The sequence below is a fragment of the Anolis carolinensis genome, chromosome 2 (assembly GCF_035594765.1).
Source record: "Anolis carolinensis isolate JA03-04 chromosome 2, rAnoCar3.1.pri, whole genome shotgun sequence".
NCBI classification, from domain to species: domain Eukaryota; kingdom Metazoa; phylum Chordata; class Lepidosauria; order Squamata; family Dactyloidae; genus Anolis; species Anolis carolinensis.
Genome location: NC_085842.1, coordinates 259,893,524 through 259,918,407, shown reverse-complemented (window position 1 = coordinate 259,918,407; position 24,884 = coordinate 259,893,524). Strand labels below are relative to the sequence as shown.

Here is a 24,884-nt window from a genome sequence, read left to right as displayed (position 1 = left end):
GTGTATATATATATATATATATATATATATATATATATATATATATATATATATATATGAGAAAGCTGTCAGAGTTATCAGTATTGTATGTGCCTAATTCCAGACTGAATGAATGAAAATCTAGAGTTCTTTAGGGGCTTTGCATTTATTACATTGTGCCCTTTTTTGTCTCTATAAGTAAATTACTCCAAGCAGTATAGGGTTTTTTTGGGGGTGCGGGTACTGTTTCTTTTTTTGGTCTTGTCTTGGTTTTATGCTACAAATATGCTTGAACAGCCTGTAGGTACAGATAATTTACTGCACAGAGATTATGTTCATGCAGAAATAAAGTTACACATGAAGCAGCCTTTAATATATGTTCTGCATGAAATTTTAATATAGGAAATTATTCAAAGACTGGGTTTAATTATTGCTGTTGAAAGGGGGAGGAAATGACTTAATGAAATTGCACTCCTTTCTTTATCACTGGACTTTTGCATATCTTCTCCGAAACATATTTTAGGGTTCAGATTGTTCCATTCCTTGTCCTCTTGGAACATATGGAGTAAATTGCTCATCCACTTGCAACTGCAAAAACGAGGCCATCTGTTCCCCTGCGGATGGTTCTTGTACCTGTAAAGCAGGTAAGATAAATAATTTACCCCTTGTAATATGGAATTCATATGGAACATTATTTTAAAATTGTAATGGGCCATTGAAAAAAGTAAGAATGGGAGTGATAAAATTAAGATGGAAGGCTTCTGGTCTTTCCTAATATTTCCAAAGGTGTAAGCGAAAATGACCCTCAAATAGATATAGATTCCACTAGTCTCTCTGTCTCTCTTTGTGACATATGAGCTCCACTTATGTAACCACTTTGATTTCGTTACTCTATCGTATACTGAAGCAATATGCCAGGACGGGATAAAAAATGAACAATTTAATTACAAAATGGCTGTGGAACCTAATTTTTATTGTGATTCTAGGAGACCCCTGCAATTATAAAGTAACAGATAAGGAAATGGAAAAGACAGTAAGATAACTGTAACCAGTACTCCATTTACAAAGTGCATATTTATCTGTTATTGAAGTTCAGATCTGTCTGCTTGAACAATGCACCTTCCCAAAACTAAAGCACTTCCATTTGTAGTTAAAGATTCTGTTCATGAGATAGATTCATTAGAACATATGTGTTTTGAATATCTTATTCGTTTAAATGGCTAGAGTAGTTTCTTTCTTTCTTTTCTTGTAAATGATGTATACAATTCAGTCATCCAGACAGTATTCAGGAACAAGGACTAATAATTCATAATAGATATTTGCATCTATTCAGCACTACTTATTCATACAGGTTAAATATCTTATCTGAAATGTTTGGTGTCAGAAGTATTGTGTATTTACGTGCTGAAGATATGTGTTTTGCTTTTATTGCTGCAGGTTGGCATGGAGTGGACTGCTCTATAAACTGTCCAAGTGGGACATGGGGTCTTGGCTGTAATTTAACCTGCCAATGCCTTAATGGAGGGGCATGCAATACTCTGGATGGGACTTGTACCTGTGCTCCTGGATGGACTGGGGAGAAATGTGAACATCCTTGTCAAGTAAGCAAGTAAAGGCCCCTAGAGGGTGGGTGAAAGGGTTATAGTAGAAGGAATAGGGGAAGGTACTGGAGTTATGAAGCTTTTTGTTGTTGTTGTTTTTTTTAGTAAGACTTGTTTTACATGCTTCACTTCTTCTACAGTGTGGAGATTAAGTATGATATCAGTATTACAGTGTGTAAAATAAGTAATGTATATATATATATATATATATATATATATATATATAAATTATTTTCAAACTGCCTTTACCAGAATATATTGAAAGTATCTCCTCTCAAATCTGATTCCATGAACAGGAAATGCTTCTTTTTGTTTGTCTCGCTTTATGTGAAAATAAACCAAAGACTGCTATTCTTTAGCCACATGCCATATTGCTCTATGTTAGAAATGAGTGATAGAATTGAATCACTAATCCCTAAGCTGTGCTATAAAAATAGTGGCATGAATGTTAAATAGTAGAGAATAAATTGCATTTTTGTATTTCAGATTCCAATATCACTCAGCATTTTTAGCACTGAAAGTTAGATTCCTTATCCTCCCTGTCTCACAAGTATCCCCCCCCCACCCAGTAGCTGTAGAAGTCAGATGTAAATACCTCCTGCTATATTTCTCTATGGTCACTGAATGCTTTTTCTGAATGTGAATTATGTCTGTGCTTTTCCTTCTGACAGAATGTAGTCCTTCATGCCAAAGATTGAGACCCATAGCAAGACATTTTAACCGCCAATCTCTTGTTTCCTAAAATTTCTGTTAAAAGCAGCTGTGTATGAAAGAGGAGAGTGTGGGGATGGATGTGTGAGAGATAGGTCCATAACTGTGGTGCTGCATGAGAGGTTTAACTCTTTGCCATCTCTGCTGTTTTCTAAATCTCCCCCAGCTGCTGTTTAGTCTGTTAGGGAAAACATACAGACATATGAGAATTGTCAGTTAGAGCTGACAAATGGTAGGAGGTAGGTTTAACGCAGGCTTTAACGTGTTTGCACATTGCCACCTCAGTAAGAATGAAACAACTCTTGGTCCTCAGTAATGAAAAGACACAGAGGACTATTTTGTGTTCTGCTTTTTAAATGCATGGTGCATTTGTAGTTAATTCTTCCCATTAGTTCCTCCCTTTTGATTGTTTCCTTAAGATGTGTGAGTATTTGTTGATGTGGGAGATCAACTGGGTTATATATTATGCTTATGTGTAATTACCATTTTAAGTTATTATAGCTGACTACTCTTTATTCTGTCAAGTCTATTAATAGGAAGTTGTGAGACATCCATGTGTGAGTTAATGCACCTAGAACTATATTCACTATCATTTCTTCTTCTGTGGCAGGATGGCACATATGGGTTGGACTGTGCAGAGCGCTGTGACTGCAGCCATGCAGATGGCTGTCACCCAACTACTGGCTACTGTCGCTGCCTCCCAGGATGGTCAGGTAAAGCTGAAACCAGGGGGACAATAAGAGAGCAGCTCTTACGTCTCTTCTAAATAGATCATGCTTATGACAGATTGAGAAAGTAACAGGTATTCCCTTTATATACTCAGAAGGCAGCCAAACGATTTATGATGAACATTACAAGTGATGTTAGTCATGTGTTTAAATGAATATGCTGGCTATTATCCAGAATGTGGTCCTGATTTGATCTCAGGCCCCATTTCAATTTTCTGTTGAAAATGCTTCCTTCTAAAACTTAGCTCCTATTTGCCCGTAAAAGTTATATTTGCAGGAAATAATACTTTCAGTGAGAAAAAGCAATTTGGATGGAGTAATACAGTTTGCATTAGATATGGCTTCCCTCATAACGTAGAAGTTCAGCTAGATTAACAAAGTAGATGTGCTTCTGGGCACATCCTCTTTAACAGGACATTTGGTACCAAAGGCTGAAAGATGGATGTTATAGTAAAGGTAAAGGTTTCCCCTGACGTTAAGTCCAGTTATGTCTGACTCTGGGGGTTGGGGCTCATCTCCATTTCTAAGCCAAAGAGCTGGCATTGTCCGTAGATACCTCCAAGGTCATGTGGTCGGCATGACTGCATGGAGTGCAGTTACCTTCCCACCGGAGCGGTACCTATTGATCTACTCACATTGGCATGTTTTCGAACTGCTAGGTTGGCAGGAGTTGGAGCTAACAGCGGCCGCTCAGGCCGCTCCCGGGGTTTGAACCTGGGACCTTTTGGTCTCCTGCTCAGTGCTTTAATGCACTTTGCCACCAGGGCTCCATGGATGTTACAGGGATATGTATAGAACACAAAATAACCATTTAACATGTTTTGGCAAGCTTTTCAAAATAAACAATATACACCTATGAAATGATAAAAAGCAAGTTGGATGAGTGTTACATAAGTAAATAAATATGTTTAGAATCTTTTAGAGCAGAGTTTTTCAAACTGTCACATGGGTCAGTGTCAGAAATAATATCACCAGAAATGCAATGTTGCCAGGAAGTGAGATAGTAGATTTAGCAGCATCCAGCACAATCCAGCTGTCCACACCTCTGAAAGTGTGGGGCACTTTGGTGCTTCCAGAAAGTTCTGGGGTAAATCTGGTGGTCCTTTGCTGTGGTTTAATGGCCGAATATTGTAGATTTACTTTGAATCCATAGTGCGAACACTGCTTCAGCAGTACAGTGGTGAGTGCACTTTATCTTAGCTGTGTAGACATGACCACAGCTATCCAAGCAGAACATTAGTTTAATACAGATGACTAAAAATATACATAATAGCTGCATTGAAGAATATTAAATATTGTGGCAGAGTTTCATAAATGGCAAATAAATTCATAAAATAGTAACTAGCTGATAGTATAGCACATCTATTATAGAATAGAGAAATATTACTCAAAAAAGCAAAGTTTTAAGTTGTGGATGCTATAGAACTTTTGTCTTAAGCAATTGGATTAACAGATTGCTAAAAGCAAAAACCACACAGAGGGAAAGGAGGAGTTTCCAATGCTATGAAAAGTGTGTGTGTGTGTGTGTGTATTCACTTTCAAGTGTCCCGTTCATTTATGGCCAATACTCTGAAAAATATATTTAGGGGTGACAGAGATTATATTTTTGCAGATTGAGAGGAATAAGAAAAACTCCTTTAGTTCATGGAGGTCCTTTTAAGACAAGGGGACCCACAGCACACGTGGATACCAAATTGTATTTCCTGATAGACATTTCCAGGCACTTAACACAAATAACTGAGACAGACATGCACCTGGGATGATGACAATTGCCTAGATGCAAAATTTACAGCTGTGGGTACAACTTTTTCCCTGGGAGATATTGATGCTTAATGCCTGATTGATTGTTCCACACAGCAACCCTGGATTTCCACAATTGTTTAGGAGTAATTTCTCTATATTTTCCTGGAAGAAGATTTTAGGGCCAGGGGAGATTCCTTTTCTGTCACTAGTTTGGCCCAGTTGGACTACATAATATTCTATTTCTGCCACATGTTTCCACAGAATATGTGTTCAAATATTCAAATTGTAATAGGAATGGTGTGAACATAAAGTGGTATTCTTACACAATGGGATTAAGATTATTATATAATAGGGTTAGTATCTAAATTAATCGTACTTGGGTATAAGTTAAGTAACACTAGAATTTTTTTAAAAGGTTCATGGGTGTCATGATTAACTGAAATCCCATTGATTTCAGTGGGACTCCTTTAATAGCACATAAGCAACAGCTATGAGTGCACACAGATTCTTCCCATAGCACTGCTATAAAATTTAATAGGCACCTGTGAAATGCTGAACAGTTCTCCAAATGCTTCAGGACAAGTGACAAAGTCAGTAAGCCCATTGAGTTCAAGCTGCTAATGGAGAGACGGTAGGGGCTGTTTAATAGTGATGTTTCCATATGTTGATGTGGAGGCAGAAAAATCTGTACATAAGCCTTTTGCAAACTAAAGATTGTAACGATAGACTTTGTTGAATTCCGGTGGTCTGGGACTGACTTTTTGACAATGGGATATGAATTGCATGTCCATGAAGCCTATCAGAAAACTAAAAAGGCAATTAGCAGATGGCAAGAAATGAAAAAAAACACTGTATATATAACCATAGTACATGTGATTGGGGTAGGGCAGAGTTTCTCAAACTGTGCTCTCCCAGATCTTTTGGATTTCAGCTCCCACAATTCCTAACAGCTGGTAAGCTGGCTGGGATTTCTGGGAGCTGAAGTCCAAAACACCCAGGGGAGCACAGTTTGAGTAACACTGTGGTAGGGATTATAGACAGTAAAGTTAGAAGGAAATTTAATGCAGAAAATACTGAAAGATTATGTTTTTAATTTCTGTTGATAATGACTTAATGCCTTGGTAAGCCAATTAAGATTTCTTCATTCCAATTTCCTTTGAATGGAACCAGTGAATCCAGCAGTCTCTCTCTGAAGTTTGCTTCACAGTGGTAATTTTTCATATCCATGGAATATTATCATGGGAGACTGTAATGTTTCCCCTTGTTGTTGAACATTTCTTTTTTCTAATGCCATTCTGATGTTCGTTCATTTATTCTTTTTGGATAAGGATTGCCTTGCTTGCCTGCAAGCAAGCTTGACTGACAAACAAGTACATGGTTACTTGATTTTGTAGTTATGTTGTTAGGTCAATTAGTGGTGTTTCCAGTAGTACCAAGGACTAATTTGACACCAAGATTTTGTAGAAGAGTCAGTGTGGTATCTTTGTGTTAAAAGCCTATTGTCAAAAGGCCTATTGTTTGTTTTACTTAGTTGTTTAAGCATACAGAAGTTACCTGTAAACAAGTGCAGGTCTATTAGCCAAGGTCTATGAAAGAAAAGTTCCATCTAGCTCACTGATAATATAATTGAATGGTTTCATCCAGGAACTGTAGGCAATGATAAGTGATGTTTTGTTATTTTCTTTTCTAAGTTTGTCATGAAATATTGTATTCCTGAATTTCTTTTGTCAATCTGCTATGTAATTTGAAAAATTCCTGATGCAAAATCCTTAAATAGTTGTTTTTGTCCAGTGGCTTTCAAGTAAGTAGACTGTGTGCAGTATTAGAATGTGTGTATGTATATATGAGAGTGAGAGGGTCAAAGCTAGACACATATGTAGCAATCAGGCTTTGGATATAAAGTCTTCCTATGTCTATTATGTCTTTGCTCAGTAGTACTGAAAAGACCAATTTTTTGTGAGGGCTGGTCTGGGTGTAGCTTTATGGTGGAGTGAAAACATATGTTCTGGTGGAACTTTTCAGGTAACTTTTCCCCATGATCTGGATAATTAAAATGTTTTCAACATATCTCACACAGAGAAGAGGTCGGAAAATATTGTTCATGGTCAGCCTTGAATATCCGAATGTGGCAACGTGTAAGAATTCATAGTACTGACATCTGTACATTGTACTTTTATGGTGCTATTATTGTATACCAGTACACTGTCTATTCTTTTGCATGGTCTTTGTGACTAACATGTTAGAGGTGCCTGTGAAACTTCTAGAACAAGATCTCTTCAGCTTCAGCTGCAAAGAATAGTTCCAATTCAAATCTCCCCAGTGCTCACATGTTTGCCATCATAACTGCATTGTAGGGGACTTCATGCATTAGTTACTCTTACTCTTCTTTAGCTTGTTTTTCTGATGCTTCTCTGATTAATGACATCTACACATACATTAAGCAGTGTGTCTCCTATGGAAAGAAGAGCCACCAGATGGGTGGACACATTAAGTGCTTTGCTTGCTCACATTAGGCTCACATTATGGGATAAATGTTCCATTGTAGAGCTTTTTCCCACCAGATCTGTTGGAACATTGGTTCACACCTTAAAGCCATTCTCTGGGAGTCAGCCATTAACATGGTTGTTCTCACTATCCAAACAGGCCTCTATGCATGACCTCTACAGGCCTTGCTTCACATGCTTTGATGCCATCATCTTCACCATCTCCTGTACATACGGATTGCATTAGTATTGATAAAGCTTCCCTCTCTCATCAGGGAACCCTTGTACTTGCAGACATATTTGGCTTAGAGACATCAGTATCATTCAAATCCATGCAGGCTCCATCTGAAGCCTCTACTGCTCTCGAGAAGAGTCTTCAGTTTGTAAGAAGAAATCCAAGTCTCCTGACGTCCCTTCTGATGACTCATTGTCTTGTCAGAAAAGATTCAAAGCCTGCTGCTGGCTTTTTCGAAGAATTTAGATGCATCTAAGCACCTGGCGATATCTATCTGACAGTACCATCTGGTCTGGTTCTTACACTTGATGTCAGCCTACGTCATTGGTTAGTCAATATTCACCTAACACATTGCAAGAAGTGTCTTATCTTCACCCTCAGGAACCTCTTCACATACTTGCACCTCTGTAAGGTGAAACTATCCCTTCAGAGGCATTAACATTTTTTCTCTCTGCAAGCTGACAATCTTCCAGGAAGTAGATTGTCCACTTGAGTTCAGTTGTCTTCCTCTTTCTTCACAGCTTTTGTGTACACTTGTTTGAGCTTCCATTAATAATATTCTTCACTTCCTGACTCCTTTGATGTCACAAGGCACTTCTAAATCCTCAGTAAAAGTCTACATGGCAGCTTTCTTGGTCTTCATTTACCCTTGAGGTTTCCCTTCTTGGGTTGTGCATCCTTTGGTTAAGATTTTACTCACCTTTCTTTTTTTAATGGCCACTGCTCCTGCTTAGGAATTGTGATTGGTGCTATCCCAGTTAATGAGACATCCACATAAATGGCATGTTTTCTGTTACTTATCATGTGGAAGACTATGTTCCTTATGGCTCTGCCAGGAGGGGAGGGGAGCTGGCTGTTTTTAGGATGTACCCAGTTCCTCCAATTCTCCGTAGACAAAGTGGTTATGTTTCCAAATATCATTTTCCTTCCAAAAGTGGTTTCTTCCCTTTATGTGTCTAAACAGCTCTTGATTTGAATCTTTCCCCCAAACCTGTCAGTAGATGACAGTTGTTTTGGAATATGTTAGACATGCACTCACCTTCTATATTTATCAATCAGAACAGTACAGAAATATCTCTAGATTTTTTGTCTACTATTCTACTCACAAGCAAAGTTGTCAAGTTTCCTTGGAGTACATTTGCAAGTGAGTTGCTGCTATTAGTTCCTTCGCTTGTCAGACTTCCAGGAAACCAGAGCATTCCTCTCTCCATTCTCATTTCACAAGGCCTTCCTATACTTCATCTCTTTTTTTTCCGGCTGGCATACCTATTTAGACTAGCTGACAAGCAGCTAGTTAGGCACAGCCACATACCGTATAGATTTGATGTTTGGGCCAGTCACTCTACTACTTCTATGCCACTGGTTCTCAACCTTTGGATCCCAGGTGTTTTGGTCTACAACTCCCAGAAATCCTAGCCTGTTTACCAGTTGTTAGAATTTCTGGGAGTTGAAGGCCAAAACATCTGGGGACCCATAGGTTGAGAACCACTGTTCTATGCTGTAGTCATTATGAGCAAAGTCACCCCCTGTCCTGGTGTGCATTGCCAATTTCTAATATGTGTGAGTCTTAGAGGCCACCGAAATGAAAAGCAGGATGTTTACTTGTTCTTCAAGTGGTCATCTGTGCACTTACAAAACCCACAAGTCTCTCCTCTATTTCTGTGCTTTGCTTGATCGCTGCTCAGGTAGATGTGGGATCCGAGGAAGCTTGAAACAGAACTGTACTTAATGTGTGTTGTATGTAATGAGGGAGGCAGGCCTTCAGCTGAAGATATCTAGAAGTTTCTGCAAAATGGTCTGTACAAGCTCAGAGACTATCATAAGTGTGAGTGCACAAATGTCTACTAGAAGAACCATAGTTACAGAAAAATGACCTGCATTTTTGTTGTTAGTATACCTATTAGATATTACACTGCCTCTCTTATGCAATTTAGTGCAATACATAATAATAATAATTATAATAATAACTTTATTTTTATATCCTGCCTCCATCTCCCCGAAGAGACTTGGGCGGCTAACATGGGACCAAGCCCAAACAGTTATAATAAAACAACATTAAATACTAACAAGGCACATGACAGCATCCAGTAAAATGCCAATATAATAACAAAGTAAGACAAAACATGACAACAATGGTATAAAAACAATGTGTAAAAAACAGTACAAAGTTTAAAATGAAGGCAAGCTGGGCCAAAGTGCAAGGCACAAACAGTAAAACCCATGGGTGAGGTAGATAGAAGGATGCTGCATGTAATGCGGAAACTCGGGTGGGCTAAACAATGGAATTACTCTCAGATGAGGGGTAAAATAAAATGCATGTATTTAACAGTACAATGTGTGCTAATTAAGATGTTGTGGCATGTGATTAGCACTACTTATTTATCTGTGTCTTGGTCATAAAGGTGTTGTAGTACCATTTGAAATGATAATCTTGATGGCTTAAGCTCAACAGTAGACTGGTTTCAGTTTATCCCATGTGTATTCTTTTAAACAAGCACCGCTAAAAGTCAACCACTTAATGGAGAGTTTTTCCTTGTTGGAGTTGCATGCTTGATTCTGCCAAGGACCTATAAATATGTGAACTGAAATTAAGTGCTAGTATTTCATTCATTGGCTAGCATTGCTATTATTGCAAACACAGTGCTAAGCTTAGCAGTTGTTCTGTGTTCTACAGATATATTTAAGAGTTTTTAAAATAACGTGGTATCCAGTTATTAGCCAACTTAATTAATTAGAGCTCTTCTTTGCACTCATTTATTCACATTTGTTTCTGCTTTTGCTTTTCTAATTTAGTGAACATGTATGTTACCATCTTTTGACTAATTCCATACTCTAAATCACATTTTAAATGGTAACAGCACGATCCAACTATTTTAAAGACTGTCTTTAAATGTTATCATGTTTCATAGTTCACATTTGCAAATTCCAGTGTGTATTATTGCTGACAATGCTGCCACATGTCTGTGGGTGGGGGATTTCTTTTTTTGAGATACCAAATACCAGAACATTCACTTTTTTTTTGGGTATCAAGTGTTTTGTCTAGACATCACTAACATATATCTGTTTGTTCAGTACTGGATTCAAATGAGGTTACATTTATTATTTTGTTTATTGAGATATGTATCCCACCATTCTTTCTGCCAGCACTCTCAAGGGAGACTTATAAGAATATTAAACTGTTGGAATGTAACAAGAATATCAATACTTCAAGAACAGATAAAATACCAGACCAGTAAAAACATACTTATTTTTATTAAGCTCTCTGTTTGTGTCACTGTGTGATTTGATGTTCTAGACATGGGCCAGAGGATGGGAACAGAAGCCCTTTTGGTATCTTCTAGCTTCATGGTTGGTATTCTAGAGTATTTGGTTTGGTTTCCAGTTTGAAGCTAACTGATCTGATCGCTTTTCTCTGGACTGATATGTGGATTGGTCTGACCTTTCAGATTTCAAACTTAGAAATTCTGAACAGAAAAGTAATAAAGAATGCCTAATTGTGCTTCAAAACGTGTATTTTCAAATATGGTGCATGTATACATTGTGTGAAATAGAATTTAACTCTTGGGCAAATGTATAAAGAATTATTGCCTCAAAAACATGATTTGAGAGAAAGTACATTAGAAATGCATGCTTTATTAAACATGTCTATGTCTGTTTTATGTCTGTTTTGAGGCAACCACTTGGGAATTACATGAGGTAGCTACAAACCATGCTGAGCTAGATTGTGCCTTGAATCTACAATAATAAAATATTATAAATGTACCAGCCTTTTGTAAATACAAGAAGTGTGACTCTGTCAAAGCTTTAACTCCTACACATAAACCCTAAATACCTGGCAATTTCTACCATGGGACTCCTAAAGATGTACATCTAGGGCTGGTTTGCTTTATTAAATAAAATAAGGTTTGAAGCCTTCAGCATCTTTAATTACTGACTTCTCTAAACAAAGCATGGTTTTGTTGATTATACTGTTTGAAGCTAGGGGGAATTGCCCAAGGGCAGAATTACAAGGCTTCTTCTCTTCCTAGCTATGCAAAACATTCTACACATAGAAATGAAGTAGGTGTAGCCCTCCTTCACAAGGCTGTAGGGATATACTCCAATATTGGGCATCCCAGTGATTTTGGCTTCACTCAGTAAGACTGGCTTCAGGTGCCCATCTCTGATAGCTATACAACTTTACTTGAAGTTGTAGATGCATGAAACTGAAGGTTATCCTAACTCATGCAATATCTGTATTCCTAGGGCATATCTGCATTGATTTGTTATCCCGAAAAGAGGACACGAAACAGCTCCATGGCAACTGCTTGATGCATGGAGATTCAAGGCACAATCTAGCTCAGCATGGTTTGTAGCTACCTCATGTAATTCCCAAGTGGTTGCCTCAAAACAGACATAAAACAGACATAGACATGTTTAATAAAGCATGCATTTGGGTTAACACAGACCAAGGCTGTTCAACATGTTCTTGTACTACATTAACTGAATTCTCCCTGAGAATGCAGTGGAAACCACAACTTTAGGCCCGTGTAAGCAATTAGTATCATTTCAAGACTTCGTGAGCTCTGGAACTGTGGGGACACGGGATGGCAGTCACCAACCCCTCCATTCTTGTTATTGTGCCAATTTGTTGGATAGCTTGTATCCATTGCCCATCGCCTGGAGTGATGCTAGCCAGAGCAATGAGGCAATTGAAGAAGGGAGATTGCTCCTCTCCGCCCCTCCCCCTTTCTTGCCGGTATCATTCCATATGATGATTGACATCCACTATGCCATGTCAACGTCTGCTGGGCACTACAATGACATAATAGGAGGGGAAATTGTAAGGGAGGCAGTCTGGCAGTGTTAAACCAGGTTCAGTACTATTGGGCAGTTACTGAGGACTCTCTCCCATCTCTGCAGTAGCCAAGGGCTTGGTGGTCAAAACCACCGTGGGGCTGATCTGGAATTTTTGAGACTCTGGATCAGCTCCAGGATAAGGTGCCTGTGTAGCAGGCATGGGCAAACTCTCAAGGTGTTTTGGACTTCCAACTCCCACAATTCCTAATAGCCAGTAAGCTGGCTGGGATTTCTGGGAGTTGGAAGTCCAAAACACCTGGAGGACCGAAGTTTGCCCATGCCTGGTATAGAGCCTGCCTTAATTTAAAAGCCACATTAGCTGAAGATTTATAAGAATTGACATTTTATGTACTTAGTGAACATCCTCCTCATTTCCAAGCAGCTATGTTAATTTTGTGCTTACAAGTAACTTTCTAAGATGAGCTTGTTAAAAAATTTAGAACTAGCTCTTTAAAATTATGATAGCAGCAACATAACAATGACAGTGTCTGATTTGTATCATCCCAAACCATCACCATTTCCATTTCTGTCCTTTTGCTACTTTAGCTCTGATCTTTTGGGCTGCAATTGCAAATGTGGCAACCTTTAGTGTTATATTTTTGGAATAATCTGCTAGCAAGTCACAGATCACAGCAGATTGTTGCCATGCTGCCCTTTCTTCCAAGAGTGTTCCCAGGAGATTTTTCCTAGGATCATTATACAAGGGGCAATGTAGCAGATAGTGTGTTAGATCTTCTTTTTCCCCCGTGCCACAAATGCAAAGTTGTTGGACATGGGGGATTCCTCTGTATCTTCCCTCTAGCCAGTTTGATGGCATTGTTTGGAAGCGCAGAGCTGTGAATGCTTTCCTCAGGACTGCAGACGTTAGGTCTTGAAGATATTGCTGACAATATTGGTCACTCTTTAGTTGGGGATACCAGGTAGAGAAGCCTTGCTGTTTGCTAATCTGCAGATTGTCAGCTGCATCCATCTCAAAGATTTTGTCTCTGATCGCCTTCTTGTCCAGATGCATTAGAGTTGTTGTTGACCCATCGAAATACTGATGGAGCAAGGCTTGCCAGTATTGAACCCACCCTCCTCGCTTATACTGCTCCATCATGCATTGCTTTGTTATACTCTTGTCCTCCATTCCCAGAAGTCTCTTCCAAGCAGCTATGTTAATTTTGTGCTTACAAGTAACTTTCTAAGATGAGCTAAGATCTGTTTGACAATGATTTTCCATTAAACCTTTACAAAAAGCACAGATTTTTACAGAATGATCTGAAGAATTTTACAGGTCATAGCACATTATTTTGTTGCTGTGCTCTGACATTTTGTTGAAAATGTCAGAACTTACCAGTAACTCCAGAGCAGTTGAAAAAGCAGTTAAAAACATACATTAGGTCTCCAGTTAGGAAGAAAGTGCACTATCAAGTACTCTGAGTGCTAGTAACATAGCACATTGTAATGCTGGTTTATAGATTGGCCTTATTTGTTTTGAGACGGCATATAGAATTTTGGTAGGTTTGACTTGCTTATGGCACCTCAATCTGTCAAGTGAGGGAAAGTTTTCATTTAGTTTATTTAATTTCAGAAGTTATATCATGCTTTTGAGCATTGCCACACAGGAGGCAGAGGCAGTTATGTAGTGCAACTGTACAATAATATAGCATTATTAGGTTTAAATGCTCAGTTTATTTAAATGAAAAAAAAAGAATTACTGTTGTTCTAGGCCACACTATTTTAATGGATGTAACCCCCCCCAGGAAAGTCCAGATTTTAAAGGGGGGAATGGGGATGGAAAATCTGCACCAAAGCGGGCTTTTAAAACCTGCCTTGGCACGGATTTTGGTGTTGTCCGGAAGCACCTCGGAGTGGGGAATATGTAGCAACCAGAAATTGTGGCACAGTAAGTAAGTAGATTTAGCAGAATTAAATTTAAAAGAATAATATAGTATATATACTTCCCACTACAAAAGGAAAAATCAATGTGTTTTTCCTCCTATAAATACAATCAGCCCTCTTTTTCCACATATTTCCTAGCCAAGGATTCAGTAATCCATGGATTGAAAGATTTTTTAATCCAAAAAGTAAACCGTGGTTTTGATGTTTCATATAAGCGATACCATTTAACACATCATTGCATATAATGAGATTTGAGTATCCACAGATTTTGGTATCCATAGGGGTATCCTGAAACCAAATCCCACCAATGGCCCACTATAACATGATTTTATGCCCAGGAAATTACGTTCAGATGAATGCTCCTCTGATTAGGATTCCTGATATCATTGGGCTCCTGTTTATGATTTTTTGTCACTACATTCAGCCAAATGCAGTTTAAAAGACTTCTAGACTTTTGCACACAAAATGTGAAGGTAGGATGTTCATCTAAGTCCTCAGGGACATTTGTGGGAGGAGGGCTTTTGTGCACCCACATCTGTGTTCTCAATTTTAGCACAATACATATTTATATTAAAATATTATAACATTAATTTGTTAAAATACCAAACTATTTCAGTTAAAAAATACCATGATAATAGCATAGAAGATACTATCCAAGGGATTGTTTATGTCATTCACACAATTACAGATGCTGCAGGAATGCTAATTTAGATGTGAAGCTCTTGGCGTCATTCTTTGAGCATTAAATGCATGAGGATTTCTTCAGAGCTGCTTAGTTGAAGTTTATCATGGCCATTTAGCTATTGCCTAGCAACTTGTAAATGCCATCAAAGAACCCTTTGTCCATTCTCCTGGCAAAACCATTTCTTCACCAGTCTGCTTATCAAGAATGAAATTAATGTGCAAATATTCATAATTCTTTTGTTTTGTGTGATATATTTCAGTGTTTGGAATTTGCACACAGTTATTTTAGTCCTGTTGATATTAGTTAAAATTATGTCAAACCCTTCCATGCAAATTACTCATGCTGTATCATTGTTAGTAGGCTTAAATCATTCACTAAACAAAGCAGAGCTGTTTGCGAACTTTTGTTACTCAGAATCTTAGCATGCACCAGACTGTTTCTATTACAGATTCTTTTAGAAATACTGAGTTATACTGTGCTAAGTACATAGTTGTACTGTAATAACAGGAACAGAGCAGTTTTGCTATGCATGTGCTCACAAATATACACAAGGTTTTCACTTTTATTTTCTTGGTCAGGCACATAGCCTGCATTCACACATAATAATATGAATAAAAACTTTATTTGTAGACTGCCCTATCTCCCCGAAGGGACATAATGCTAAACAATAGTGTAGCATTGTGAAGAGGAGTTGCGGTGCAGTGAGGTCTTGCTTACTTTCTTTTCCTCATGATGACACAATCAGAGAGAGGAGTTTAGAAGTTTCCATGTCCATTTTTGACTTACATATTGTTGATAATTTATTGGCAAACAAACTTCATGCACATTTAACTAAGGTTTAATTAAACAAGACAAGTCTCAATTATAGTTTACAACAGTGGTTCTCAACCTGTGGGTTCCCAGGTGTTTTGGCCTTCAACTCCCAGAAATTCTAACAGCTGGTAAACTGGCTGGGATTTCTGGGAGCTGTAGGCCAAAACACCTGGGGGCCCACAGGTTGAGAACCACTGGTTTACAAAAAGAACCCAAATAGAAAACAAGAGAACCTCTAGTTATCTGCCTGTATAGGTCTCTGGCCATCACAGGATTGGAGAGAAGCCTTTCCCACTGAGATAGTACAACTTGCATGTTTCAAGGCTATGTGGGAGAATCATACTGGTTTTTGTGATTGTTTTGGTATGGAGGAACTTTTCATTATTAATTCGAATACTGTTACCATTAATTACCATTAAACCTCCAAGAGAACCTGTCATCGCAGCTCTACTCAGGTCATGCAAACTCAGGATTGTGGCTTTCTTGATTTCATCTATCCACCTGAAATGTCTTCCTCTTTCCTGCTCATTTCCACTTTATCAAGCATTTATCATATTTTGTCATATTTTCTCATGATATGTACAAAGTCCTATAGCCTCAGATTGGTCATTTTAGCTTCAAGGGAGAGGCTTGGTTTCATTTCTTCTAGGACCCTTTTATTAGTTATTTTGACAGTCCTTGGACAGTCCTAAAATTCCTATTCAGCATCTCATTTCAAAGGAGTTGATTCTTTTACAGTCAACTTTCTTCACTGCCTACCTTTCATAACCATACTTGAAAATCAGAAATACAACAGTACAAGTATTTATACTCCCCCTCACCCCCGTATCCATTTAATTCAGAACATGCAATATCAGCTGAAACAGTTCAAACTAATTTAAGACAGTAGGGCAGTGGTTCTCAACATGTGAGTCCCCAGATGTTTTGGCCTACAACTCCCAGAAATCCCAGCTAGTTTACCACGCTGAGAACCACTACAATAGGGATAATTTTAAACACATTAAATATAATTAATTTAAGACATTAAAACTAGACCCAGTTGAAACAATAGAAGACTATTGAAAACCATGCACATGTGTAGATTTGGATGAAATTAATCAATTCAAAATGAAATTGGATGAAATTTGCATGGTGGGCATGCAGTTATGTCAAAGTTAGTGGAAATGTAATTTCAGTTTAATTACTTATGAATATGTATACAATTGCATTTCATTAGCATGTTAAATATAATGCCATGAAACCAGATTTCCTTAAAAGTATTGATATATACAACACTAGACGTCCAGAAATATTTCAATTTTCTATTTTAATGAGTTTGTTTTGAATTTATTAAGTGTGCCTCTGCTCAATTAGAAATTGAGTCAGGTGGAAAACAGCATTATTCTAAGTCTCTTCTTTTTGTGTTCTACAGGAACCAAAATGGTTGCCCAGATATTTTCATTAGAATCCTCTTCAATCTTTTTTCTTTCAGACATATATTTTTGAATTTCTACATATTTAGCAGCCTGGTCACATATTTAAAGGTGTGACGTCCACACAGATTCCATTGCATCTAATAAGGGAGCTCAGTGTCTCTCACTCGGGAATCTAATTCAGATGCAAATTTAGGTGACTAGGTTTAGGTTTCAAGTTGGAAAAGACTGTACCAAGCTGTTGAGAAATAAGTTACTTTGTGTCTTCATTCAGAAAACCTAGCTAGGCAGACAAAAATCAGCTTGTACGATGTTGATGGTATAGCAAGTTTCTTCTTCTTCTTGGCAATCAGCTTGAATTCCATTCAAATTCACATTCACACAAGAAAAGAAGCCCCATTATGTTCAGCATCCTGGGTAAAATGAGTTGCCGAGTTCTTGTCAAATTTCAGTATGAGACTTTTTCCACTACAGTCATTTCTCTGACAACCTAAAAGTCAGCAGAAAGACCTAACATAGAAAGTTTCTGACTTTCAGTCCATCTTCATGTATCCAAAAAGAGATTTCCTAGAACAGGATTTATCCTCTGTAGTGATTGGTTAAGACTGCTTATTGTGTACATAGAGAGGGGAATTAATTTTCTGTGTTTACAGTCTGTTCCAGTTCTTTTGCAGATAGTAGAAAATATTCACTTGGGATGTTTTAAGAATTCCTGCACCCCAGATTACGTTTGCTGATAGGAAGTGGACCTAAAACATATTTACCATGGGGTATTTACAAAGCAAATCATTCTTCTGGATCTCTGCCCCCTTTTCTTTAGCCATTATGATTCATTCAGTAGCTGTTCTTCAATAGTCAATGGATAATAGAAAACACTGTAGAGACACAATAAGATCTGAAATCCACAGTGCATGCCTACTGGCATTTGACATAAAAGGAGACTTTTTAGAAGGAAATGAAACACACACAGATGCACACAGAGAAATTAGTTAATAGTTCAAATTAATAAAAGAAAAGAAGTCTATGATTTGAAAGTAGCTGTCTTTTTGTTACTGTGTTGTATACTGGACCTCATGGTACATATCTTGACCAATATTCTTAGCATAGCTAAGTACTTTGGAATCTTGTTTTCTTCCCAGTCCCCAGTTTGGCACGCAGTCAGCTTAACACACTAATTGGACAAAAGCAGGCTTGTTCAGTATTTGTTGCCTTGCAAATTTTCTTGGTTCAGAACAAATCATTAAAAAAAGGAATCATAAGAGCAAAAGAACCGTCTTTCTAGTTACAGATGTCCATCTAATTCAGCATTCTCACTGCTGTTGTTGCTTTGTACCTTCAAGTCATTTCTGACTTACAGTAACCCTAATATATGAACCTATCACAGAGTTTTCTTTGCAGAATTTGTTCAGAGAGGGTTGTATTTGGCTTCAATTGAGGCTGAGAGTGTGTGATTTACCCTGAGTTGCATCCACAGTGATATTATACACAGACATTGTGCATGAAACGAAGTCTGTGTTCATCAAACCTTCAAGAAGCCACCATATGGACATTTTGGAGATTTGAGCATTTTGTAGTTTGGATTTCTGGATAAGAGATGCTCAACCTGTTTAACAATTTTGTGTGTGAATACTACTATTATACATTTCTCTCCAGTGCAAGAATTTGGGGGACTGGAGGAGAATTTCATTTTCAGAGGAGAATCTTTATTTGGAAGACAGTGCCCTTATTTTTCCACCTCCAACATAGCTACGCCTGTGCCCCAACCATTCACCATTTTAGTTGTAGGGATCTTGCTCTGACAACTGTTTTGAAATTATCAAAACTATGCATACTATACTAAAAAAGGATGTTGTAATCTAGAAGTAAAATAGTAACATGAAATTCTTTATCTTCCTTCTTTCCTTCCAAATTTGTCTAACATAACTTTATATAGGGTTACAATTCATCCTCCTTTTCTAGAGCATGCCCCTTTTTCGACCTAAAGTTTCTGTCCTAGCAGTTTCTTAAAATGTCTGGGGATTTCTGAAATGTCAGTTGCTGCTTTGTCTCCAGCTGGCCAGCTGCCTTCACCTTTTCATTACTGTCTTTCTGGCTCTATTGAGAGCTCAGTATGATGAAGGACAGATATTGGCCTAGTGAAGCACGAGTGAGATAAAGAGGTAGAAGTTCTTAGATAGGAAGAGAAGAAAGACAAAACAAGGGGGAATAGTGTTCTATCTGAACATGGGGGTGAGAGGAGCTCCCGGTGGCACAGTGGGTTAAACCCTTGTTCCAACAGAACTGCTGACAGACAGGTCAGAGGTTCGAATCTTGGGGAGAATGGGTTGAGCTCCCTCTGTTAGCTCCAGCTTCCCATATGGGGACATGAGAGAAGCTTCCCACAGGATGGTTAAAACATCAAACATCCGGGCATCCCCTGGACAACGTCCAGACTGCCAATTCTCTCACACCAGAAGTGACTTGCAGTTTCTCAAGTCGCTCCCAACACACACACAAAAAAATGGGAGTGAAAGAAGCTCTGAATTCATGGACAATGGAACAGGGCAGTTTAGTAAAATGGGGAGGGAAGTGTCAGAAGAGGCAAGGTAGGGGGAAAGGAATCTATCATTCCTCAAATACACTGAAGATTAGGAATATTTCTAGTGACACTGTTTGTAGCCATCACAATGATCAGTGATTTGAGGTAGTCAGTAAATGTGTCCCTTTTTTGCTTTCCAAAATATGGTAACTCTACTTTATAGAGGGGCCGTGGTGGTGCAGTAGGTTAATCTACTCAGCTGCAGAACTTGCTAACCCGAGGGTCGGTGGTTCGAATCCGTGGGACAGGGTGAATTCCTGTTGCTAGCTCCAGCTTCTGCCAACCTAGCAGTTCGAAAACATGCAAATGTGAGTAGATAAATAGGTACCACTTCAGCGGGAATGTAATGGCGCACCATGCAGTCATGCTGGCCACATAACCAAGGAGGCATCTACGGACAACACTGGCTCTTTGACTAGAATTGGAGAAGAGCAGCACCCTCAGAGTCGGACACAACTAGACTTAATGTCAAGGGGAACTTACTTTATAGAACGATGTGAATAATTCTGGATAGGACCTAGAATCATAGAGTTGGAAGAGACCACAGGGGCCATTCATTTCAACCCCCTGTAATGCAGGAATATACAATCACCCTGACTTTGTTAATGTCAGGAAAGACACCCAGATCCTCTGTAATAACAGGAGAGTAAGGACTGAGAGCATTCTATTCAGTGGCTTTTAAAGAAGCAGTCAAAATCCTAAATCATTTTGACTGAATCATCTGTCTAACAGAATGTAAAAGCCACACAAGAATATATTTTCAGTCTAGGATATAAATAAAACATTTTGGCTGGTTATCAAAGAAAAACAAACAAGAAATAGTACTTGATTATATCAAACTTTTGAACCCTGATTTGTTAAAAGTTGGTCTCATTTAAAATGATGAACTTGAATTCATTTACCTGTAACAATGTGATGCTATTGTCTTTGGGCATTGCTGTTGTCTGATTCGGTTGTCTTTAGACTGAAACTAGAATATTTGTTTATTTGAATTGCCATTAGTAACATAAAGTATGGGCCAAATATGTACATTTTCATGCAAATGTATCATATAAGTGAAGGGAACAAAATCCTCCTTATTCCAGGTAGCCTCTTCATCCTTTCTAAATGTAATAAAGAGATTTACCATTGCTACATCTAGTGTGGAACATAGCTTCATATATGATAAATAACATCTCTGACAGATGTCGGCTTTCTAGTTAGGAGTCTCATGTGATTTCTGAAATTTGAGTGTTTCCTTCAGTGTTAATAATTTGCTCTATATGTTAACTTATTTTGCAGGCATGCGTTGTGACAGTGTCTGTGCTGAAGGACACTGGGGGCCAAACTGTTCATTGTCCTGTTACTGCAAAAATGGAGCCTCATGTTCTCCAGATGAAGGAATCTGTGAATGTGCACCTGGTTACAGAGGCACTACTTGCCAAAGAAGTAAGTGTTAAAATATAATTTTCCTTTCTTTAGTATATTATTGTTTACATCATCATTTATATCTCTCCTTTTCCCCAATAAAGGGGCTCAGGGGCGATGTACAAATTCTTAAAATCAGTTCAGATTAAGGCTCATACACAAACTTGTGTCTATTTTTTTAAAGCCATTCTACGGAGCTAAAACCATTTGAAATCCATTAAAAGATAAATGTTAAAATAGCTCATCATTAAAAGCCTATCACAGCCCATTCCGATTAGTCTGACAGATTAGAATGTTTTCACCTGGTGGTGGAAGAAGATCAAGGGAGAGCGTTTCAAAGTCTGAAAGCAGTCACTGAAATGGTCTTCTCCCTTGTTTCCATGAAATGAGCCTGACAAAGTAGTGGTGCAGGGGAAATTATCTACCAAATAAATAAATAAATAGATCTCAAACAGGCTCATAAAAGGTAGTACAATTCCTTAAATAGCCTTGGCCCAAGTTATAGGTAATCACTTGTGCTTTGATTTGTGTCTGGAAAAGTACCAACAGCCAATAGCACTGTTGCAATAAAGGACTTGTGTGATCCAGGTAGCCAGCTTTATTTAACAATTGGGTTGCAGCTCTTTGGGCCAACTGAAGTTTCTGAGCACTTTTCAAAGTTATCCCCATGTAGAGTGCAACATAGTAATTCAAATGGGATGTAGCCAAGGCCATACTAGACGTTGCCAAGGTGCACAGTGTCTTATTATGTAGAGTGATAATACAATAAAATAAATTCATATATAGTGAGTATATATGTGTTTTCAAGTCGCCTATTGATTTATGGTGCCCCTAGTAATTACATAATGTTTCTTTAGGCAAGGAATACTCAGAGGTAGTTTTGCTAGTTCCTTCCTCTGAAATATAGTGTACATCAGTTGTTATTGATTGGTGGTCTTCTATCCAAGTACTAACAAGGACTAATCCTGCTTAGCTTCCCAGATCAGATAGGACCTGGTGCTTTTAGAGTATTTACTACATTTGATTTTACTCTTCTCCCTTTGCTGCGTTGTGGAATCTTTTTTGCAATGTATAAATTTCCCATTACAAAGAAAAGTTGTACTGACAGCGTATAACAGTTTCTTATTTTTTGATTTGTAAATGTGAGTAGATATTATTGTTATCATGCAAAATTCGACAAAGTTGAAATCTCAATGTGTTAGCAAAAACATATGCTTGAGAAAATACTTCATTTGCCTCAGTTAAACTGGATAAGACAACATAGTTAGGACTGATCCAAATATTGCAATACATATATGGAAATTTAGAATTAAAAGCCTTCTGTTTGGTCACAGCTATTTGCTGGAGATGTAACATCACGTAGTAATTTACCACACAGACCAGTCATAGTCCTAGGTACAAGTTGTCCTGTCCAGATTATAAATTTCTGGCAGCTTCTGGATCTGGCACATCTTGGCTGATTTTTGTGGAAGTGTTTTTGGGATCCTTTTTATGGAGCTCTAAAATCTGACTTGACTGTTGGTTGCCAGTCCAATAGGATACATACTTTAAATCAAATAACTACTTAAATGATCTGAACAAGATGGTTGTCCTCTTTTTCCATTGCTGATTTAAACTTATAATCAATCTAAAGGTGAAATGAAGCTACATGAGTCATAGGAGCTTGTCCTATGTCATTCAGTGTTTTGTTCTCCACCTTTTCAAAGCAGTTCTTTGTGCAAGAAACTTCCCAGTAATTTGATAATATCTGCTTCCATCCCCTATGCTATTGTGTTAATGTTCTTAAAGTCTGCCTAAGAGTGAACATCCATTTCTTAGATACCGCCTGTAATCTAACATGTTTGGAAGCCCTTTACAAAGTTTCAACCACCTTTTGTGTTTTCAAGAAAGCTAGAAAGTATCTGCCAAATTTTTTTTTAAAATTCATATCCCATATGATATTATCTTTACCCTGAGTGTTGCTGGGTTTAACTTGATGCATGTATTCAGCAGCCTGCAATCTCTGTCTTTGAAAGATATTTAGCTGCAGATCTCATGATCACTATATCTTATAGCCTTATGGGTTGCACAGCCTGGGCCACTGATGACTCAAAAGCTTGCACACTTTTGTAATATTCTCTTGACTTCTGTTTAAGCCACACCATAGATTTAAAGAAGTTATGATTGTGGGAAAGAAGCCACAAACTCTTAAATGATGGACTTCAAATGCTTGGTGGTGGGGTAATTGTTTTAACGTATTATTTTATTCAATTTTAATTATATAAAGCAGTGGTTCTCAACCTGTGGGTCCCCAGATGTTTTGGCCTTCAACTCCCAGAAATCTTAACAGCTGGTGAATTGGCTGGGATTTCTGGGAGTTATAGACAGCCTCAGTGACCCTTCCAGGGCTGTCTTCATGATTTCCAAGTCTCCCCCATCCCAAATAGTGTGTTCTCAGACTTCCAATATTGGGTTGTTGTTGTTGTTGTTGTTGTTGTTGTTGTTGTTGTCTTCTAGAACACCTTCAAGCATGTTCAAAACAGTATATTATCTAAAAGTATTCAGGACAGTATCTAAGCAGATAAGGAGTTGCTCTAAATCAGTGATTAGACTGTTATAAACAGCTTGGGCAATAAGTGAGGAGGAGGAACTTATGACTGACTTAGAGCTTTACCAAAAAAAAACCATGAGGCTTGTCCAAAGGCCTTAATTTTTTGTTTTTGTTTTGTCTGTTTTGTTTTTTGATCTGGCAATCTATCCCAAGCATGCAGTCAAGCTGGCAGACTTCTTCATGGCTCAAATAATTTAAAGGCAAAAGTTAGCTTTGTAAATGTTAATTGCTGCTTAACAACAGGCACTTAACTGGAAGTGTTGCTTAATATACTAATTTGTCATGAAAGAAATGCCAGAAGAGGTTAGAGCTACAAAGAGAGAAATTCTAGTGAACCAAGTCTCTTTCTTTTTCTGTCAATCTAAATGGTGATGTATCTGTGAAGAAGAAGGGGTTAGTGCATTTGGCATAAAAATGAATTGGATTCGTTTCTTTTTTTGTAGCCATGGGTTGAATAAAAACAATGAGAAGTGTGTAGCTGTCTGCCCTTTGATTGTCCTTATGTTGGGAAAACATTTTATATATACTTGTATCCTTTTGGGAATTGCCAGGCTACAGTGATTCAGTTCTTTATGGATACAGAAGCAAAATGTTGTTTTTGTTTTTGTGGGCCTTCAAATCATTTATGACTTTATGGTGGCCCTACAAACATAGCACAAGGTTTTCTTGGCAAAATTTGTTCAGAAGGGGTTTGCCCTTGCCTTCCTCTTTGGCTGAAAGGGTGTGAGTTGTCCAAAATCACCCGGGTGCTTTCCATGGCCAGGGATACAAACCCTGGTTTCCAGAGTTGTAGTCCCAACATTCAAACCATTACCCCATATTGCAACAACCCCCACAACCATTAACAACAATTCTTATTTTAGATAAGACTCAGTACACTGAAAACTGATCTTTTGAATCTATTGAATCTATTTATTTGTGTCTTAGCGATGCACCTGTTTTTATGAGGCAAAAACCTGCAAAAATCCAGTATGCTCAAATGATTCTAAGGGCCCTTCCACACATCCATATAAGCCAGATACTAAGGCAGATAATCCACAATATCTGCTTTTAACGGGGTTATCTGAGTCCACACTGCCATATAACCCAGTTCAAAGCAGATAATGTGGGATTTTATACAGCTATGTGGAAGGGGCCATAGTCTACTTAGGGCCCTTCCAGACAGGCCTTATATCCCAGATCTGATCCCAGGTTTC

At 38.1% G+C, this 24,884-nt stretch overlaps 1 protein-coding gene across 5 annotated transcripts in view; it reads left to right on the top strand.

The window, feature by feature from the left end:
• megf10 (multiple EGF like domains 10) overlaps window positions 1–24,884 on the top strand; it is a 131,790-nt gene that overhangs the window by 87,502 nt on the left and 19,404 nt on the right. For all 5 annotated transcript variants that reach the window (XM_008103103.3, XM_008103104.3, XM_008103102.3 and 2 more), the window contains 4 exons: window positions 503–623; window positions 1,417–1,580; window positions 2,902–3,004; window positions 20,973–21,119. In XM_008103103.3, the coding sequence (XP_008101310.2) occupies window positions 503–623; window positions 1,417–1,580; window positions 2,902–3,004; window positions 20,973–21,119 (535 nt within the window). The remainder of the gene's footprint in view (window positions 1–502; window positions 624–1,416; window positions 1,581–2,901; window positions 3,005–20,972; window positions 21,120–24,884) is intronic.